The following is an 18,379-nucleotide window of genomic DNA, read 5'->3' on the forward strand; positions in this document are numbered from 1 at the left end:
ACGCCCACCTGTGGGCTTTGTCGTGAATGAGACAGTCGATGAACCGAGCCCTCTCTGCTCGTGACCATTCCTCGAAGACTTCGAACGACTTGGATACTTGGGGAAAGCAAGGCTTTCCTCACACTGTCCAAGTGTTCGATAATGTGTTTGATCAACTCAGGCGGTAGCTTCGTGATCAGTTGTGCTTCTGGGGGCTGCGCAGGCCGGTCAGGACAAACGGGGACAGGCGGCTGCTTCAACACGGCTGTGACGATCCGTAGTCTTCCCAGTCGTGAGCTTCTTCTCTGAGCGACGTCGTCTCGACGTCTCATGCTGTTGGGCTTTTGCATTTTGCTTCTTCCCATGAGGTTCATACGGCGGATGCGGAAGGGTCGGCCTTAGGACATGAACGGGAGCCAGCTCTCGAGGATGATAGGAGACCCAAATGAATCAACTAGCTCTGTGAGACGCCAGTCCATCTTTGAGTAAGCCTCGATAGCCATGCTTCGTTCAAAGCCAGAAGGGAACCACTAGCGACCTTGCGTGCCCTAAGCGTAACTCAAAAGCTCGATCTGGCAAGGCTGACAAAGAGTGCCTATGAAGCTAGATTTCAGGATTTCAGATTGCATGCTGACTCTATCAAACAATTTGATATCAGTCCGCTGTCTAAGTGTCCATCCCGGTTTTTATTGCTCTGATTTGTCCCCTCGCAGGTCAGGTCACCTATGTCAAGAGCCCATAGTAGGTGTTGCGTATATGCGCCGATTAGCCACATTCAGACCACAGTGGATTCACCTTTTGGTCTGTTTGATTAGGTTACGAGTCCTCGCTCTTCGAGCGCACAGTTTGAACCCTATTGACATCAGCTAGGAGAGAATATCCCACACGCAGTACACCCAACAGGGAGGTACAGAGGCTCGTTGAGGCCCGGCGAGAAAAGTAGGACCGTACCATATATGACTGTGGGCAGCCTGGCCTATAGAGGTGCTCTAGTCCAGGCTAATGGATAGTGTTGCGTATGTACGCTGATTAGCCACAGTCAGAGCACAGCGGATTTCCCTTCTGGCCTGTTTGACAGTAGGTGGGCACATGACACCAAGACTCGAGGTCTTGTGGAAGGGAGGTCTCTTTCAATGATATCCACGCCATGTATTCTGAGTTAGACGCTTCAATTGTAGCTATCTAGACGAAAATAAGTCGGCTCCGTATCAAAATACATTAAGACATGACGCATGGGACGTCATCCAGAGATGAAGGGTAGGTGGCGTGCACCCTGACTGAACAGGTGTTCATCTTGTCCCGGCGTTTACCTGTTGAGTACTTCGGAAGACTTTCCAGACAACTAACTCCCATGTGGATAAATGCTAGACATTGGCAATCAGAGCATCTTCCACGCGCCCAGCATGCAGCCTCTCCTATCCAAGCCCCTGAAGAGCTACAACACTGGATACTGAGGTTCAAAGCCTTACTCTTAGGGTACAGGGATATCTATTACTGTATTAGTGAAGTTATACTGCTAGCGTGAGAGTTAAAGATACTATAGAGCATCCTAGAGCAGATAGGTATATTATCTGCGTCTTACCGTGTGTGGTATACCCTTTCGTTCTATATGAGCAACTAGTATTCCTAGAGATATTGCAGTACATCAAAGCACAGTCTAAGATCACAGGCAAATGACGACCCTGCGAATGGCGGTCCCGGCGAATCTTGATCCAATAAGGCCACATCACAGCCAGTGGACCGGTCATATTGCTCAAGTTCATTGCACACTTCCACGCCTTGTAAAACATACGGGTTTACCTACTATGAAAGATCCCAAGTGCTGGCCTATCGTCGAGAGTCTTCCAGCAACGGAAGTGTCGAAGTCATTCAATGATATAAGGTCTTGTCACGTGGATGTCTAACTGTGAGTCGGCTTACCTATCATGACCTGGGGTCGTATAGTTTATCAGATTGTATCCGCAACACTTTCATGCATACATCTACCGCGCAGTAGCAACACCCACGCAAGTCACTATTCGTTGGGCTACCCTTACTGTTGGCAAACTAGCACAGCGGGATGCTGGGCAATTCAGTCACAAGGAAGTGCGCAAGCAACAACAGGTCACTTCGACCGTATTATACTATGTTTAATACGGAGAGCAATTGCTGGGAGGTGAGTACATGACGGCCTCAGAATTGGCTCGATAAATTGAAATCTATTAATCACGTTTTATCTATCTACATCTGCCACGCTGTTCCCCATGGACGAGTCTTTGCTAGATACTGTTCAGTCTTCGCCACACGTTGCGCATCCCCAGTTATGATAAGACAGACGGACTGTCTTCCTCCTAGATCACCTTGGGCTATGTCATGCCAAGACGTCGTCGTCGAAACAATATCATTTGTACTGGAGACTATGACGTCGAGCGATTTCTAACGCGCCAATCTCTCCACTGGGGTCTAACATGTTACCCCAGAACTCGACTCGGGCGATCAGCCACGGCCGGAGCGTAACTCATAAAGCATCCACCGGCCCGACATTTTGCGGTCGGATGTAGCTTCCCTTGAGCAAGGAAGATGCCTTCCACCCCTCGACTCGTGATCTTGTGGCGGAATCACATGGATGGGTGAGGGGTTGTTGTAAGCCCAGCGTAAACTGTAAATTCGGTCTTCTGGTCGCGACCATTAAGGTAGACAGCTCTATTTATGAATCTCACATGCATCTATGTATTTTCTGGAGACTAATTTAAGCAAGTCAGACAATGGGTGCCAGTGGCACATGCGCTGGCGAGGGTGCATATTGCACGTGCCATTGGTCGCCAAATGCTGATTCATGAATGGTGCTACTAAAGGAAAGGGGTATTATAGTAGTATTCATCAATGCGCCTTCACATTCATGCACACCGCGCCGCAAGGACGATCACTCGGTGACCCCTTTGTTGATTTCTTGCATGCACCTATATGCGCGTCGTACACCATCTGGTATATCTAAATTATCGCGATGCATCTAGATTCACACGAAAACCACACGAGGATGCTCTGTCAACCCCTGTGAAGTCGCGTTATTGCTGTTGCCACACACACATGATGCGCATCAAGGCGCGTTAATTGTGTCGGCATCGCGATGCCTCGACACGCGCACCGATCTCCAACGCGTCAGGACTCCATGTTGGCAAGCCGTCGTCTCGGTACGTCGACCGAGCGAGGACATGGAGTCGAGTTGAGCACAGCTACTTGAAACAATGGGCACTGGTGAATCGGGGCCCCGATTCGCTGGGTAAATGAATAAATAAATAAATTCAACGGACAACGCTTGCGATTGGAGCGGTATTCCCAGAGAGAGCGAACTAGATTTTGCCTAGGGGAGTGGCAGAAGCTGTCGGGTAATCACGCTGCTGCATCCGGCACTACTCGGTGACACCCCCCCTCCTTCCCGCGGAATGGATTCGTCACATGCCCTTTCCTTTAACAGCAGTCCGCTCTGCATCTGCATTGGAAGCAATCACCCGCCGGCCAGCCAGCGAGCATCCCTCAACAAGGGCACTGCCAATTAATTAATTGACCAAAGCTTTCAAACAAGAGGCTCGGCGCAAGAGCCTTGCTTAGGCCATGAGGTGGCTGCGTCCGCGCACTCTTTGTCCTGTTTCTCTTCCTTTCCTCCACTCGGCGCAACCAAATGAAAAGACCAGCAGGCAGCAGCAGATTTGCTCGCGCAAGGCTTGCAAAACTCATTGTTCGCTGTAACCGCAGGGATTAGCCCGATCGGGTAGGGTTGGGCGGGGGTGGATTGCAGGCAGCCAGCCCTTCCTCATCTTCGGCCCCACTCCCTGGCGACCACGTGTGCTAGAATCCTTCTGGAAGCTTTTGCTCTCTGATGGCTGTTCGTGCTTCCCTCGCTGTTGGCGCCCGAAGCTAATTAGTACTCGGTCCTTCTCCATCAAATTGGCAATGCCACATGATGTATGAATCATGTTCCTTCACTTGGCATTCATGTTGAAAACATGAACAATCCGTCAGAGGGCCCGTGCAGTTGGTCTTTGTATGACAAAGCTAGACCGCGACTGACTCGACTGTGCAGCGAACCCATCAACAACAACCCAGCGTCCCGAGATCTTGGTCGCGACGTTTGCAACGTTCACTACTACGCGCGCTCCCAACCCAATGTAACGCAACATTCACTCGACTTGACGACCACACCCCGCCTTCCTCTAGCATGATTCCCCCGGCTTTCGAGTCGAGTCTACCAGAAGTTCGCAACCCATTGATAGCCTAAGTTTACGTACAAGCGCGAGCATGGTCGACTTATCCGAGTCGGGTAATGCGTCTGCTGCGACGAGCGAGGTTTTTGCCATGTCCCTGTCGGTTGTGACGCCCGCACCGGCTCAGATTTCAACAGACGCAGCACGAAGCTCGGTGTGGCTGGCATCCCCTCTCCTTGTTGTTAATTGCACCAGACGCCTGGCTAGTGTTACGCCAAAGCAATGGTTGATCACGCCAAGTGCATGTTTTCTATTCAAAGCGGTTCTTTCCGTTTCCCGTGTCAGCAGCCTGGTCTGCTTGCTTGCTAGCTTGCAAGCCAACCTTGCCCCAGAAAGTTCTCCGCGTCGAGCTCCGCGACATCGCCCAAACAAGGTGACGTGTTGGTCCTCGACTCCTCAACGATCATTTGTCTGTCCGCTCCTGAGTGCCCGGCTCTTGCCAAGGTTCCAAGCTTGGGTATGCGCAATTAATGCATATGACAATCATACGTACGTATAGTAAAGGGACATGGCGAGCTCTGCAAAGAACCACTTGCCAAGGGAAGCAGGCCAAGGCCCAATGCAAATGTGTCACTCTCGGCACGACAAGATTGATGTATTTACTCGCTAGCATGCTTCTTTTTGGAAGTATCAAGCGCATCCTGCCTAAATCAGCCGGCGGTTTACACGGCGGGATCTCCATCCCAACGCCCTCCTACGAGTGCGATCCCGCGGGTTGACGTACCAGGCGCACCTGCTTCCGCCAGCGGAGCGCTAATTGACACCGGATGCGCGCGACTCCTGCTGCCGCCTCAGGTCCTCCCGCCAGTGGAGTGCTTACGAGCCTCTTGTTTTTCAGAATCTCAAACTGTCATTTGAGAAGACCCGGTTCGACCAGCTGGATATTCCACTGTTTCGTCCCCGCGATGATGATGATGACGGACGAGCGGATATGCTGGCCACCTTTTTGGCTGCTGCCTGCCATTGACGTAACCGGTGGATTACTAGCCCGCCCCGGTTCCGGTTTCCCCCAGGTTTTGTTCCAGGCTCCTCCCCATAGCCAGTCCACATCCGCACTGATGAACAGCCCAGGCGGGAGAGGTTCACGACAAACTGCACCCCACATCTGCGATGGCTCCTGGAATGACACCACTGGGGCGTCTATTGTGACCTGAGGTTTAAGCCCAAACTCTGTTTTCCTCGGGCCGGCTGTTCGCCCTGAATGACATTGATTGAATTTATCTACGACACATTCAATAATAGCCTTAGCTAGGACGGCTGTCAAAGAAGCGCACGAAAGCCAGGTTCGCAGATCGGCAGTTGGCCGATATATCACAATGTCGTTGACACTATGGCGCGTAAGGTACACGTATCGGCAGGCCGATATACAGGCCCTGGGCAGTAGCATGGAGATCTCTGCTTACACGCGAATCTAACCTCCCTCCATCTCACCACATGACGTGAAACCGCCATCCAACACGGCCACACTTTGAAGATAAACATCTGAGAAACACCAAGCCTGCCAAAACTGCCGGCGCGTCCCCAAACACACACGAGTCAGACTCTGTTTGCAGTACGCCAAAGGGGGCAGCGTGTAACACTCAAGTCTTCCTCGCCTATCACGCTCCATGCCCTCCCACCCACCAACACAGAACCCTAGGGAGGGAAGCATATCGTACCCGTCGGCATGATATCTGGATTCTACTGCCTAAACGTGCCTTGCCTCGCTGGAACTCGATACGCGACCGATCGGTCTCTTAAGATACGAATCTGCAGCAATCCCCCCTTCCCTTCAGCTGAGTACGGACAGCCTTACTAATTATACGTTGTACGCGTGCATGCAGGCGCACATGCATGCTGACCGCCAGTGATTCTAGGGTGAACCTTGCGTGAACATTTCAGCCATGTCAGACGGATATGCGCAAAAAAAGCACGCAAGCGGTGAGGGCAACAGCATGATCTATCGCCTCGGGTATTGGGAGAGTCGACGCATGGGTTCTTCGCAGACAGTGAATTCAAAAGAGGCATCTCGATGTGATGACAGGTTTCGCTCATAGTGCAGCTCAGACCCTTGCCGACATATGATCTACCGCAGGAAATCCTCCCCAGGATGATGTACATACTACTTGGAGATGGAGATATTGTGTGGGTAAATTACATGTAGTCATGATGCCTTTGCAAGAGCTTCATGGTACGGCAGCAGACCCACGCGCATCTGCAATCAGGGTGCAGTAGGTATAGTAGCGTACGCCTATCAACGGTCAACGGCATCAACAACAAATGCAAGCGAGGCCTCCTCATTGGCGCATTTTCACGGCTATTCTTCCCACGTACGTTCTGGTGACAGCAGCTTCAGGACGCAGCAAAAACATCGCGCACAGCATGCATCATGCGTCAGCGACGTCGACCAATGCAATCCATATGTGTTCCTAGACTAGGATTTACAACAGTAGAATCTTATCACACTCTGCTCACCGCCGCGCCGGACCCAGCCGCCGCTTTGCCCGTCAGACCCCTCGCTCCGGAAGAGGACACTTTCTCGCGACCCAGTCCAGTCACGTTTACTGATCAAAAGGCCTCAACGCTGGGGAAAATAATCCACAGCGCCACAGCCCCAGGGCGCACAGGATTACAGTACTATCGAACTGACTGCCGACGTTCCAGATGCATTGTGCTCGGCCACTTTGTGGAAATGGGCATCACCACCCCGAGAGCAGGGTGGATGAAAATCGCAACGACTGGAGCCTCGAGCTCGCCATGTCGGCCCTTTCTGCCTAGGGCGGATACGGAGGGGAAAGAGAGCTTTAGCGGGACTGGAGCCGCCAAACTAGCCGATAACCTATCGTCAATCAAGTCTGTCTTCCGGTCTCGGGAACTGTCCGCAGGGTGTTGTTATTGGAGCGCAAGCTCCCGCACGCAAACCTCTCGCCCATGAGTAAGGCCATGAAGCTATGCAGGCGCAGAGTCATCACTCGTGAGCATGCACAGGTTCGATCGATCACTTTGCGAGTAAGGTTCAGAAGTATTTTCTTGTATTTTGGTGACTGTTTACCGAGGCAAATGCCTCTTTTCTATGTGTTTTCGTGCAGAATCAAAATCTACGAATGGCCTCATCCCAATATGCCGTTTTATTTTCCTTGCCGAACTTCTTTTGCCCGTCCGCGGTTGCCCGTGTTTGTAAGAAAGAAAAAAAAGTCATTCCTTAACATCCCCGCTTTTGGCTTCTTCCTTGCCCCCTCCATACACACGCAGAAACCAAGCTTCATTCCAGTCACACATCGGGGTCGCCCCCGGAGAAGAAAAAGATACTAGAAGAAGAACAAAGTGGTATCGTGAAAATCGAAAACGCCAACCCATGCTCGAGTGTGTCTTGACATCGTGAGTGCCATATGTAATTAAGGAGATGCGCTCGTCTCCAACTGCTCCCTTGTAATGCTTTCGCTGGGCACCAAAAAGTCCAGACCAACGCCGTGCTTGTAGAGAAAAAAGAAAAAAGTCGTAAAAGGCTGAATGGCTGAGCCATCGACCCGTCATAGAGGCTTGCACCTCGGGGGGGTAGGTTCACCAACCACGCTCGTTGTAGCCGAGCTCGCGGGGTGCGAAATCGTCAGTAAACTTCAGGTTGCTGGCTGAAGACACATCGGGATAGGCCTTGAGATTGGGGAGGTCGTGCGAGGTGTGGTGGCGTTTGAGAGACGTATTGTTGATATTCTCGCGGAAGTTCTGAGCAGCCTCGGCGGTCGAGTTGAGCTGCCTTCGAGCGTGGACAATATCGCGGCGAAGGTGGTCGGGCAGCTCGCGCGACAACATGTTGCGCTTGATCGTGGTGGGGTTGTCAACGCCCTGGGCCAAGCCCGTGGCAATGCCCGAGCGAGGGACCTCCTTGATGGATTGCAGCTGCTGCCGCCCACTGCGCATGGTCAAGGGAGCGTCGTCGGAGTCGTTCGGCGACCTTGACAGACTCGACTCGCGCCGTCCTTGGTGCAGGGCCGAGGTGGACTGGGAACCGTAGCCGCCAATCTTAGCTGCACGGGTATCTTGCTCGGCTAGCTTCAAAGCAAGGAGGGAACGGGTCGAGGGAAGATGAATCTTGGAGTCGACGCGTTGGAAGGAGATGTCGTCGACGCTGGACTTGCCGCTGTCCTCAACTGAGTCTTCCCAGTCGGCTTCCGAATCCTCTTCGTCGTACTCGCCCTCGGAGTCGTCGCTGTCGGCGATGGCATTATCGTATTGGTCGTTGTAGGCGGGCCCCAGAGTCGTAACGTGGTTGCTGAAGGACGCCTGCTTCTTGTGTGATGCGAGGCTCGGGTTGCGCTTCTGCCTGGCCAAAGCGCTTCTGAGTGAACCAGAGTCATCATCCTCGGATGATCCACCAAGCTTGAAAGCGGCGCTCTTCTTGAAGGCAACGGTGGCTGGCGCGGGTTGCCGGGACTCGACGCTCTGTCCCGCTTCGCTGGAGGAATACGACGCCCCACCAAGTGCGAAAGCGGCCTTGGGCTTGCCAGCACCAGTCAACATGTTGGCTGCCGGTGTCGAGGTGGGCACGTTGGCAGCGGAATTGAGGTTGTGCTGACGGATGGAAGATGCTCGGGGCGATGATCGAGGGATTGGTTGTTGGGAGGGGGAGAAACCGCGAACGATGGTGCGTGGCTGCATGTCGGGTGAGGGGTGGGACTCTTCAGAGTGGAGATCCGAACTCTTGGACGGCGATTGGGACTCGGTAGTGGTCGAACCCGATCGCTGTATCATCTGGTTAGCCGGGAGCGCCGACTTGATCTCGCACGAATGTTGCGATGGTGCCGACAGAGGGGTCTCGTCCTTGACGATGGAGATGATCATCTTTTCGAAATCGTCGGAGCTTGTGCGACGATCACGCCTGCTGCGGTGGCTGGTGGACGAGTCCTCGCGCTTGATGGCGGGGCGGGCGAGATCGATTGGTGCAGACACCGACGTGAACTCGACGGCTTCTTCGTCGGCAATCGATTCGACACTACCCGAAAGTTGAGGGAGGTCGTTGAGGCGAGCGTCCTGGGGAATCGCCTGAGGGACTGAAGAGGTGGGAGTGGTTGTGCTGGTGTTTGCGTTTGCGGCGGCCAGAGTTTCTTCTCGCTCTTTCTCCAAAAGCTGTTCCTTTTGCCAGAGGCGCCAGCTAAGGTTCTCGAGTCTCCGGCCCTGGGGTAGAGATTCGGCGCAGCGAGAGAAGACAGTCCACATGCTATAAAGGTTTGCTGGATTCGCAGTATCAACCTTGTGGAGCACGTTTGCGTCGACTGTCAGCACGTGTGTATCTAATTGGTATGGCATTCCCGACTGGCTGGGGTTGCTCAGAGTTTGATCGAGCAGGTCAGAAGCCGGTTTGGTTGATAAAAGTCGGTTTTCTTTCGTGAAGACGTTGATGGAAGAGGTTGACTTGCAGGGGGAAGATGCAAGTCGAGGCGACTCCAGGAAGCGCGGAGGTGATACTGCCGGGGAAAGGAGGGTGCTGAATGCTAGCACGTATCAAACGATGACCAGATGCTGTGCAGGTCGTCGTCGGTAGATGAGGTGAGGGTGAGCGAGGTGATATCGTATCGATCGTGGCGTGGAGTCGAGTGCTTCAAGTCAGGTTGAAGTTGTGCATATGCTGCAATGCAAGTGCACTTTGAGATCAGGTTCAAGAGAGAGACTTAACCAAGATTCTGGGGAAATGGAGTCTAATATGGACTTGGACGAGGAGGAGTGAAGAGAAACGGGATGGGGTGAAAGAATCGCGGTGAGCTCCAGCGTAAATGTATCTCATCAGACGACATGGACTGGCAGATTCAGAGGGAGGGCGGATGGTGGGTGCATAGGTGTGGGCCAGAATCTTGGGGGGCGTGGCCCGGCGTGGGCGTGAGGTGGGGTGGCTCTTAGTTCCAAAATACCTGTCGGGGTCATTGCGGCGGTTGCCAGCGATCCTTGCACTTACTCGTGCGGATACACCTGGCAAGACGGAGGGGGTGGCTGAACTTCCAGTCCTCCTGCAGCGCCTTTGGGACTTGAAGTGTCCACCTGACACCCGGGAGTACTTGCCTTGCTGCGCCATTAGCGCCGCCAGCACCAAGTACCGCCTCCGGGGCACCAGGGAAGCAGGCCCGGTACGCTGTCGCACATAGTCGCTGTGATCACAGTAGGTTTGTGCTGACCCGAAGAGGTAAGCGCAGACCTCAATTATCCATAATATACTTACTTTGGACTAGCCCTCAGTTTCTGCGCTAATCCCAAAACCGCAGCTTCGTCACGCACCTCTTCTCCCTGTTTGACCTTGAACCTCCCGACTCATGTGACTGTCTGGGACGATGGACCTGGAGCCGGACCACGGACCCGGAACCACAATGTGTTTTGGTCGCCCAGTTCATCGACCGCTTTAGGTCAGCCAGCCTCAAACGGGCCAGTGCGTAATTCACCAAATGCCGTTTTCCGTCACCCAATCGTCGGGTCGGATGCTTCCTCAACCCGACGAGAATTACTCGTGCCGATGGAGAGAAAACAGACGCCTCGGCTTCTTCATGTCGTTGTTCCCAGTGTCCAGAGCGCCAATGTGAACACGGCGTGAGTGAGGACGTGATGTCTCCCGAGCCTAGATTTGCTCACCTGAATACGTAGTCCGTTTCTTTTCATTTATGTAAGCGATCTCAGCGTCTCGGGTCATGCCTGCCCGAAGCGAGCGGCTTTGCTGAATGGGCAGTTTTGCCACCGTTCAATGAGGGGAGAGAGCCATTTACAACCTATGACCATCGCGTGCCAATCTATCCCACAACCAACGAAAGTCTAGGGTACAAGCATCCGTACGCTTGTGGCTTGTGAGTCGTTGGTTTGGCCGGTAATAAGGTAGCTTGGAATGCCGGCGCCTGTGTTCAACGGTGGGTTTCTAATGCGGCTGTGATCACGGGGCTTCTGCGCGAGGCAACCAATGCTGCAGGGCATTTACAATTGTAATAAGGTATGTACTCGCTTTGACGCAGGCCCTTATTCACGCAAGTCTCATGAAAGCAGGAGGGCATGTGGCCCCCTTTTTTTTCTTCTTTGACATGCTGGCGTCGACGCGAGGGCGGCTGCAGTGAGTTTGGCCCTATTGCGTGCTGTTGCTAGCGTAGTGTGACCTGCGACACACGCCTCAGAACTGGTCTCGACGTGGTTATGTAGGGAACCGATTGAATACACGAACACGTCCATGTCCTCGTGGTGAAGCTGACTACACTGCGCCTTACTGCAGGGCTCCATACCTCTGTCGTCACTATCCCCCAGTGGTTTCCCTTGGGTCGGCTGGTGCTCAGGGTCCAGTCCTGGCCTGGGGGACATGATGGTCACCAGGCCGTCGCTGCGCGTATTGGCGCGATGCCAACACATCGCTGCATACACACATGACTATTGAGCACATTCCTCCCGAGTACCATTTGACGACTTCCTTCGGCCACTAGGTCCAGGAGGCTCTAGGCGGCAATGCTCATCGGCCCCTTTTGCGGATGCTGGCATCAGGAGGCAATGGCCTACGGCTCCGCTCGCAGTTTAAAATAATTACCTAGCTGAATGCCTTTGGCCTTCATTACAATGATTGCCAACCTCGCGGATCAAGAAATGAGGCTTATCAAGGCTGGCTCCGGCCATGTCCGTTCCGACGGGATTCTGAGGCCCGATACACCTGTGGTATGGAGTGGTGTTACAGCGTAGGACCTAGAAACTCCACTGCCAATTTCGACTTGCCGGCGACCCTCGTCACGATGCGGCACTCAGCGCCCGTCAACCCAAATGTCGGGTCCGCGGAAGCTGTCCGGTGCGGTGAGCACGGTGTCAAGCCACTGTCAACAAGGTACGAGTGTCGACATTCAAATTGTGAGTTTGGCGGTCCTCGCCAAATCCCACCTCGTCAGATCGACCTGACAGGAAGAGGGGCGTGTTGGAGGTTTCATCGTGAAGCCTTATCGGTGATTGCGGTCGCCCAAAAATCGGCTGTAGCCTGTACGGGCTGTCGCCCGCTCGCAGAGAATTGCGGTCGACTGGCACAAGTTCAAGCGTGCGTGCTTATGATCGTTTCATGCTGGGCTGGTAACGACGTGGGCGGACGTTAACGCGGAGGGTAGCGACATGGTGGGTTGATCAACGCAGCATGATATCATTGCATTGCAATTCGAATTGCTTCACCTGCGTTCATGATATTGATTGCTACATTGGTTTGTGTCGTTGGGCGACCAACAACTGATTACGTCGTTGCGCATGCATTTGTACTGCCAGACCCGTGCTCCTGCTGATGACCGATCATGACATTTGTACGTACGTATGGTGCTGCACCGACTGCCGCCCCGCGTAGAAATCAACACGAATGCTACTCATTACGTGTGTTTCAGATGAGTGTAGTGTTGCGTTCCCAGTCCTGATCATATCGGCGCAGCATTGGCTGAAACCGACGGCCACGAGGAGGCGTGGCGTTGGTCGAAAAGCAATGATATATATCCCACGATACCTTCAGTCGAACGACCCAGTCAAGCTATGAATTATTCGACAACCAGCCTGAGAAATGAGAGGAGCTTTTTCAGCCGCGACACCTCCTTACGCCGTCGCGCTTTCTCGTGTACATAGGGTCGAGTCAGGCGGCGACGCCGACAGATTGAATGCTTGCAACGGTTATTAGTTCAGCAATCGTGGTGCGTAGCACTGATTCGAGCGCAGCAGGGTTGAGACGCTGCCCTGAGTCGGGTGAAATCCCCCACGATGGATTCGAAGCTTGGCTCGCCAATCAGTTGGCCGGCTGTCGCCATGATCAGCGCCTCAGGGGCCTGGCCATCAAGGGGGAAACGCCTGTTCCGTGTTCCCCGGGGGCAGGGGGTATCGCACCCCATTGGTGCGCGCGGGTGGCTTCAATGATTTGTAGGTCGCACGGGACGACATTCGCAAGCCAGGCCCTTCCAAGCACGCGGGGAGAGATTATTCGTCAGGGCGAGTCCAGCGGCACGGCAATGAAGAAGAGGCAATCGGTATAAATAATACCTGGCTAGATGATGCTCAGAGCAAATCTAATCATACTAAAAGCTTGAAACCGAGTATTGTTATAGATACCTAAACTGCACACGCATCACGGTTCGGGACGATGCGAGGGATCGGTCCCGACTTGTATGGCCTTTTTCTCGTTTGCTTCAAGTTTGATGTTTCTTTTGCCAGTCGTGGCTCGTGAGAGAACACGCCTCAAAGAAGTTTTCTCATTTCCTAGTAAGAAATAACTGGCTGTGTGGAATTTAGAGCAGTCGGGACGCAAATTGATTGTTCTTGATCGGTCCAATGTCTCAGCCTGCCTTCTTTTTGATATGGTGGAGGGGTAAATTGCGAATGAGACCACATTTGGCCTGGGCGATGGCGCCGCCACAACCCCAGCTGTGGCTTTCAATTTTGGATAAGGCATATGACCTTTCTCCAGGTATCATTCTAATCTCAGCAGTACTGACATTCGACTACACCAGGGTTATATTCCTCACAATCAGTCAGGCTCACCGCCTGCGGGTACAGATTCATGCATCCATTGTGTCAACAGACCGCTGGCCCATTTTGGTGCTGCAGGCATCGATTCACGAGGCATCCGCCTGCTACTATGAGCCAGCCAACGCTTGCATCGTCAGCGTTTGACGCGGTGTATCAAGTCTCGCGACGCGTCACACGACTAACACCTCGTTTCGCATCCCCGGAGCCGATCATTTCAATCAGTTGAACACACTCCCGATCCAAGGGCGCTGTCTTTGCCTTTGCTCGCGCCCCGGGATGTCTCACGACGGGAGGCTCCCAACGTCCATTGAGACAATCGATCACTCTGACTGTCTTGAAAAAGCCAGCGAAGCGCGGATGGCAGCAGACTCCTGCACAAGGGGGAACAAGCCGCGTGTGGGCCTATCAGAAGGTACACTCGCGCGGCTATTTGACGCAAAGCATAGTACTGGGCGGCATGCAAGCCGAAAGTCTTCATCGCCATCGCATGGGCCTGGTGCCTGGCATGCGAGACATTACTTCTCAGATCTGGCCGATTGCATCAGACACTGTCTGACCTAGCCGATCGCGAGACAGTCGCCAGGGCACAAGCGATGATCATCGGACCAAAAGAGCGAGTGCTCGATCGTTGATATGTTTGAGAAAACAATCATAAATGAGAGAACATGGGACACGTAGGCGGAGAGGATCAGTCTGCACCAATCGACCCCAGGCCGTCAGTAAAGGTCAGCTCTGATTTGCGGTATCCTAATGAGTTAGCCACATACGTGACGGGCTGCTGCTGCAATTCGATGCTTTGACGGTCAAACAATTCCCTCCAAAGCTTGCGCAGCTTCTTTTCCCATAGCAATAGCAAAATCTACGAAATCGATGGGTCAGTCGCAGCTGTACGGCATCACATCCTGCTCGACGCTAATAATTAGACTTGAGCGTGTGGCTGGCATGCGCTCTTCTCAGATACCTACATTTGAGTAATAGGTGGTCGCCTGCCTACATGTACCTTGCCATGCCTTGGCCAGTCAGATACTACACGTTCGCGAGAACTTGGACTCAGAAAGACGGTTGCGCCACAGCGAGCATCGCCCAGGTACGTACCGTGATCGACGGCCTTGGCAGGGAGAGACAGATCTGATCTGTGTCGTCGCCCAGCAAAGCACCCGGCAGGCAAATTGACTACGTTAGACGACTGGAGACTGCCGCAAGCCAGGCTTTGGTGTTACCAGATTGCCGCCTTCATGGCGAATGCGAAGAGGTCTTGGTGAAGAAGGCTACGAACCATAGTCGTCCCGAGATTCGCCGACTGTCTACTTGTACGCAATAGGCAGTCAGGTGCTCATCTCCATAGCCCGCTGCGACGGATCAGCACTAATTATCCAGAGTTACATATTACAGTTACGCAAACCCCTCATCCTCTCCACAGCTGGACTCCGCGTGACTTTCAAGACTGGCAGGACCCTGGATCCGCAATGCAGTGGGCCATTGACAATGCCTTGGCCTGATAACTCTATCCAATGATTCCAATCTTCCAACGGCCCTAAGGTGCAGGATACTGAGCATACAGTACCTACTAATTAATATAGTGCACAGCCTCTGATCGTCCCGCTCATGCACTGGTGCGCCGTACAGCTTGTCACGAGGTCTGGAATCGTTCTCGGCGGACCGTTCTGGATTGAATCAAATAATTCGGGGAACGTCGGGCTTCAAAGCCGTATTGCGGACAACTAAATATCCACATTTGGGGGTCCGTTTTCCCGACGGTCCAGTCCAGTCGGCGGTCCCTTACCCAAAGCGGGCAATAGCAAGCGCTCGCCGCGTGTACGTGAATTTATTAGCGACCACAGCCACCGTGAACAGCAACAGACTGGAAGCCCCTAGCGCCTGGATAATCGCTCTTCCAGGCACGTCGAACCCGCTGGCGCCGCCGACAATTCTTCCGTTCGTAACGCGCTTTACGCGCGGCCTTGGAGCGAGCAGTGCTGGATGCTGGACGCTGAAATACCCAAAGATCAGCCACGCCCTTATGCAGGGACCACCTTTTGGCAGCAAGCCTAGAGGACTGTTGCGTACGTACGCGGAAGGTAACGTTCCTGGCGAGTGATGCGGACTCCGCATCACTCGTTGATCGACCGACTGACCTGGCAGGCGGTGCCTGGAGCTGGATCTCCACCCACTGTACGAAGTACCTAATTTGTCCAAATGCGATTGGAGGTCTGTTGGAGGCTAGTAGCTGGACTTTGCAGCAAGAAAGAAGGGTTCCAGAAGTTGTGTCCGAAGTTGGCGCAGCTCGAATGATTGACACCGCGTTCTGTTTCTTGGGAATGAACAAAGATAGCCCGAATTGCATGATGTAGCAAGATTTGCTATCGACAGATCACTCGTGTTCTCTCCTACCTTTTCTCCAGGTCAAGAGCCTGGAGGGTGGGTGTAGTAGCATAAATGGCGCTTTGTCGAATGTCACACAGACTGTCCCTGGCAGCTCACCAGACACTCGGGACCAGGCCAAGACCTGGGGGACGGACCCTTGTTGATTTCCTGAAAGAGTAGTTGGGAGGGGCTCACCAGTAACTCTGTACCTCTGATTGCCTTCTCTCTGGAGGGATCAAATACAAGTGTCTGTCGAGGTTCCGATTAAACAGATTCGGAATTCTCTGTTAATATCATGGGAATTTATCGATGGGTGTCTTCTGGGGCCGGAGACACGGCGAAGTGGCCGAAGCATGTGAAGGCGTCTCCTCGCGCTCATCCGCGTCTTGCCCATGATTGGCAGGGCTACAGTACTCCGTACCGGGGCATTCTGTCGCGCCTCGACCCGGCCTGCCAAGGAGGGGAAAGTCTAGAGCCCTTGGCCTCGTGGAAGTGGAAGAATGCCAAAATTCCAGGCCACCGAGGTCACGGGACGCACGCCCAGGCCACTGACAGATTGACAGAATTGGAGAAGAGTGAGGGGATCGGGTGTCTCGAGAGATGTCTCCATTTTCGCATCTGTGATTTTTACCTCCAGTATGCCATAAGTCGGTCCTTCTGTGGGATCTTATTAGAACTCTGATACGGTGCGTAGATGGGGGTTTGGCAGCGGCATTCCCGGATTCGGTGCACACACGACGCATCAGCATGGCCCGTAGGGCATCACGTTCCTGGCTGGAGACGGTGGATTCGACGCGGCGCCATTGAAAGAAACGGGGATAAAGAAAATCTCCATTGAAATATCCATAGTAGTGGTGTCTTCGGCCAGAACGCCATTCCCGATGTCTCCCACGCGACAAGACGCTGCCTGTGATCCGTATTAGAAGCTAGCGAGCAGCCAGCCACAATTAATCCTCTGTTCGCGGGCGAAGAAATCACGCGCGCAAGACGATTCTGATTCAATTTATTCGCATTCTCTGCATCTGGTCCCACTGGCGGGCCCAATGCTGGGTGTGAGGCAAGTGACGATGTCCGGTTTTTCTTCGGTGCGGGGCCACTTCTGCCCTCACTGGGACCGCACGTTGGTCGTAAGCGTACTGGCAACTCGCCGAGTGGCGCGCAAGAGACAATGTCAGACTTTTGGGACCCAGTCTGTCCGCCTCGTTCGCGCGAAACGCGGGGAAATGGGAAAATGTGATCAAAAATCATCTTGTGATCAAAATATGAGGCTAATTTAAGATGGTCAATGCGCGGGAGATCGTAACGTGACTGAGAGAGCCTGGGGCACAGCGCAGAGAAGTAGGTAAGCACCATGTTCGCCCGCGGCTGTCGACGGGAAGAGTCGCGCAGCAATAGCAGCGACTCTACTCACCCTGTATCTACGACCCAGTACATGACAGTGACCGCATGACACACCGAGGCTGGTCTGGACAACATGCTTCACATGTGTATTGATTGATATTGACTTGCGTATACGTAAATTCTGCGCACGTGAACGTCAGCTTGGATGTGGCTGTGCCACGGGCCGCGGCATCGTCGGCGTGAACGTTAGGCAGGTCCAGAACCAAGCAACAGTCTGCCCACGGTGGTTCACTGCGGTGACATAACAGCGCCGACTTGGATCACCAGGCAACCCAGGTGCCTAGACCAAACACCCTCGTAATGATTATCAAACAGTCATTCTTCACGTCGGCGATGGCCAAAACGCCTGAGCAGAGTCAATATGCGAAAATTCATCGATCAATCGTTATGGTCTGAACGTAAATGATCGCCCCCAATCTCGATGCGAACAGTGACCAAATCGAACATGGCAGCGGATCTGCATCAAACCTGCATGACATAGCGATTGAGACGAATAAGAAGATATTTCTCCCAGTTCGTACACTTCTACGAACACATCCCCACCATCGAAGAAAAATTCAATGTTGCATTCCCTCGTAGGGGTGATGTCGGCTACGGAGTGAGTCTCCCTACATCTCCTGTCAGCGTGAGCTAGGACGACCGACAAGTTGGGTAAGAAGTATGTGTATCCCATCCCGTCTGCTGTTCACAGCCGTAAAATGCAATCATGAGTACATAATCCCAGTGGAAGTTAATGTCATGCTTATGGATAAATTGGAATACCACCGAACCTGCAGCGACAGCGCAGCTGGATGACACAATTGTGGAATTCGTTGACATGCCTCCTTCCCTGCCTCATGGCCTCGCATAGGCGACGCCATCTCTATCAGCCTGGAGAAGGAACATGGGTCAGCTGTCAAGCTTCATCGACTCCTGCGAGACTGGTC

General features: G+C 53.3%; 1 protein-coding gene across 1 annotated transcript; it reads right to left on the bottom strand.

The window, feature by feature from the left end:
• Nucleotides 1-7,760: 7,760 nt before the first annotated feature.
• Nucleotides 7,761-9,413, bottom strand: J7T54_006381 (uncharacterized protein; the record flags this gene model as incomplete). Its single annotated transcript, XM_051502806.1, has 1 exon — nucleotides 7,761-9,413. The coding sequence occupies one exon, from the start codon at nucleotides 9,411-9,413 to the stop codon at nucleotides 7,761-7,763; it is 1,653 nt and encodes a 550-aa protein (XP_051365192.1).
• Nucleotides 9,414-18,379: the final 8,966 nt, after the last annotated feature.

Source organism: Emericellopsis cladophorae (genome assembly GCF_022114955.1).
Source record: "Emericellopsis cladophorae strain MUM 19.33 chromosome Unknown NODE_4_length_1054762_cov_117_872525, whole genome shotgun sequence".
In the NCBI taxonomy this organism is placed as follows: Eukaryota; Fungi; Ascomycota; class Sordariomycetes; order Hypocreales; family Bionectriaceae; genus Emericellopsis; species Emericellopsis cladophorae.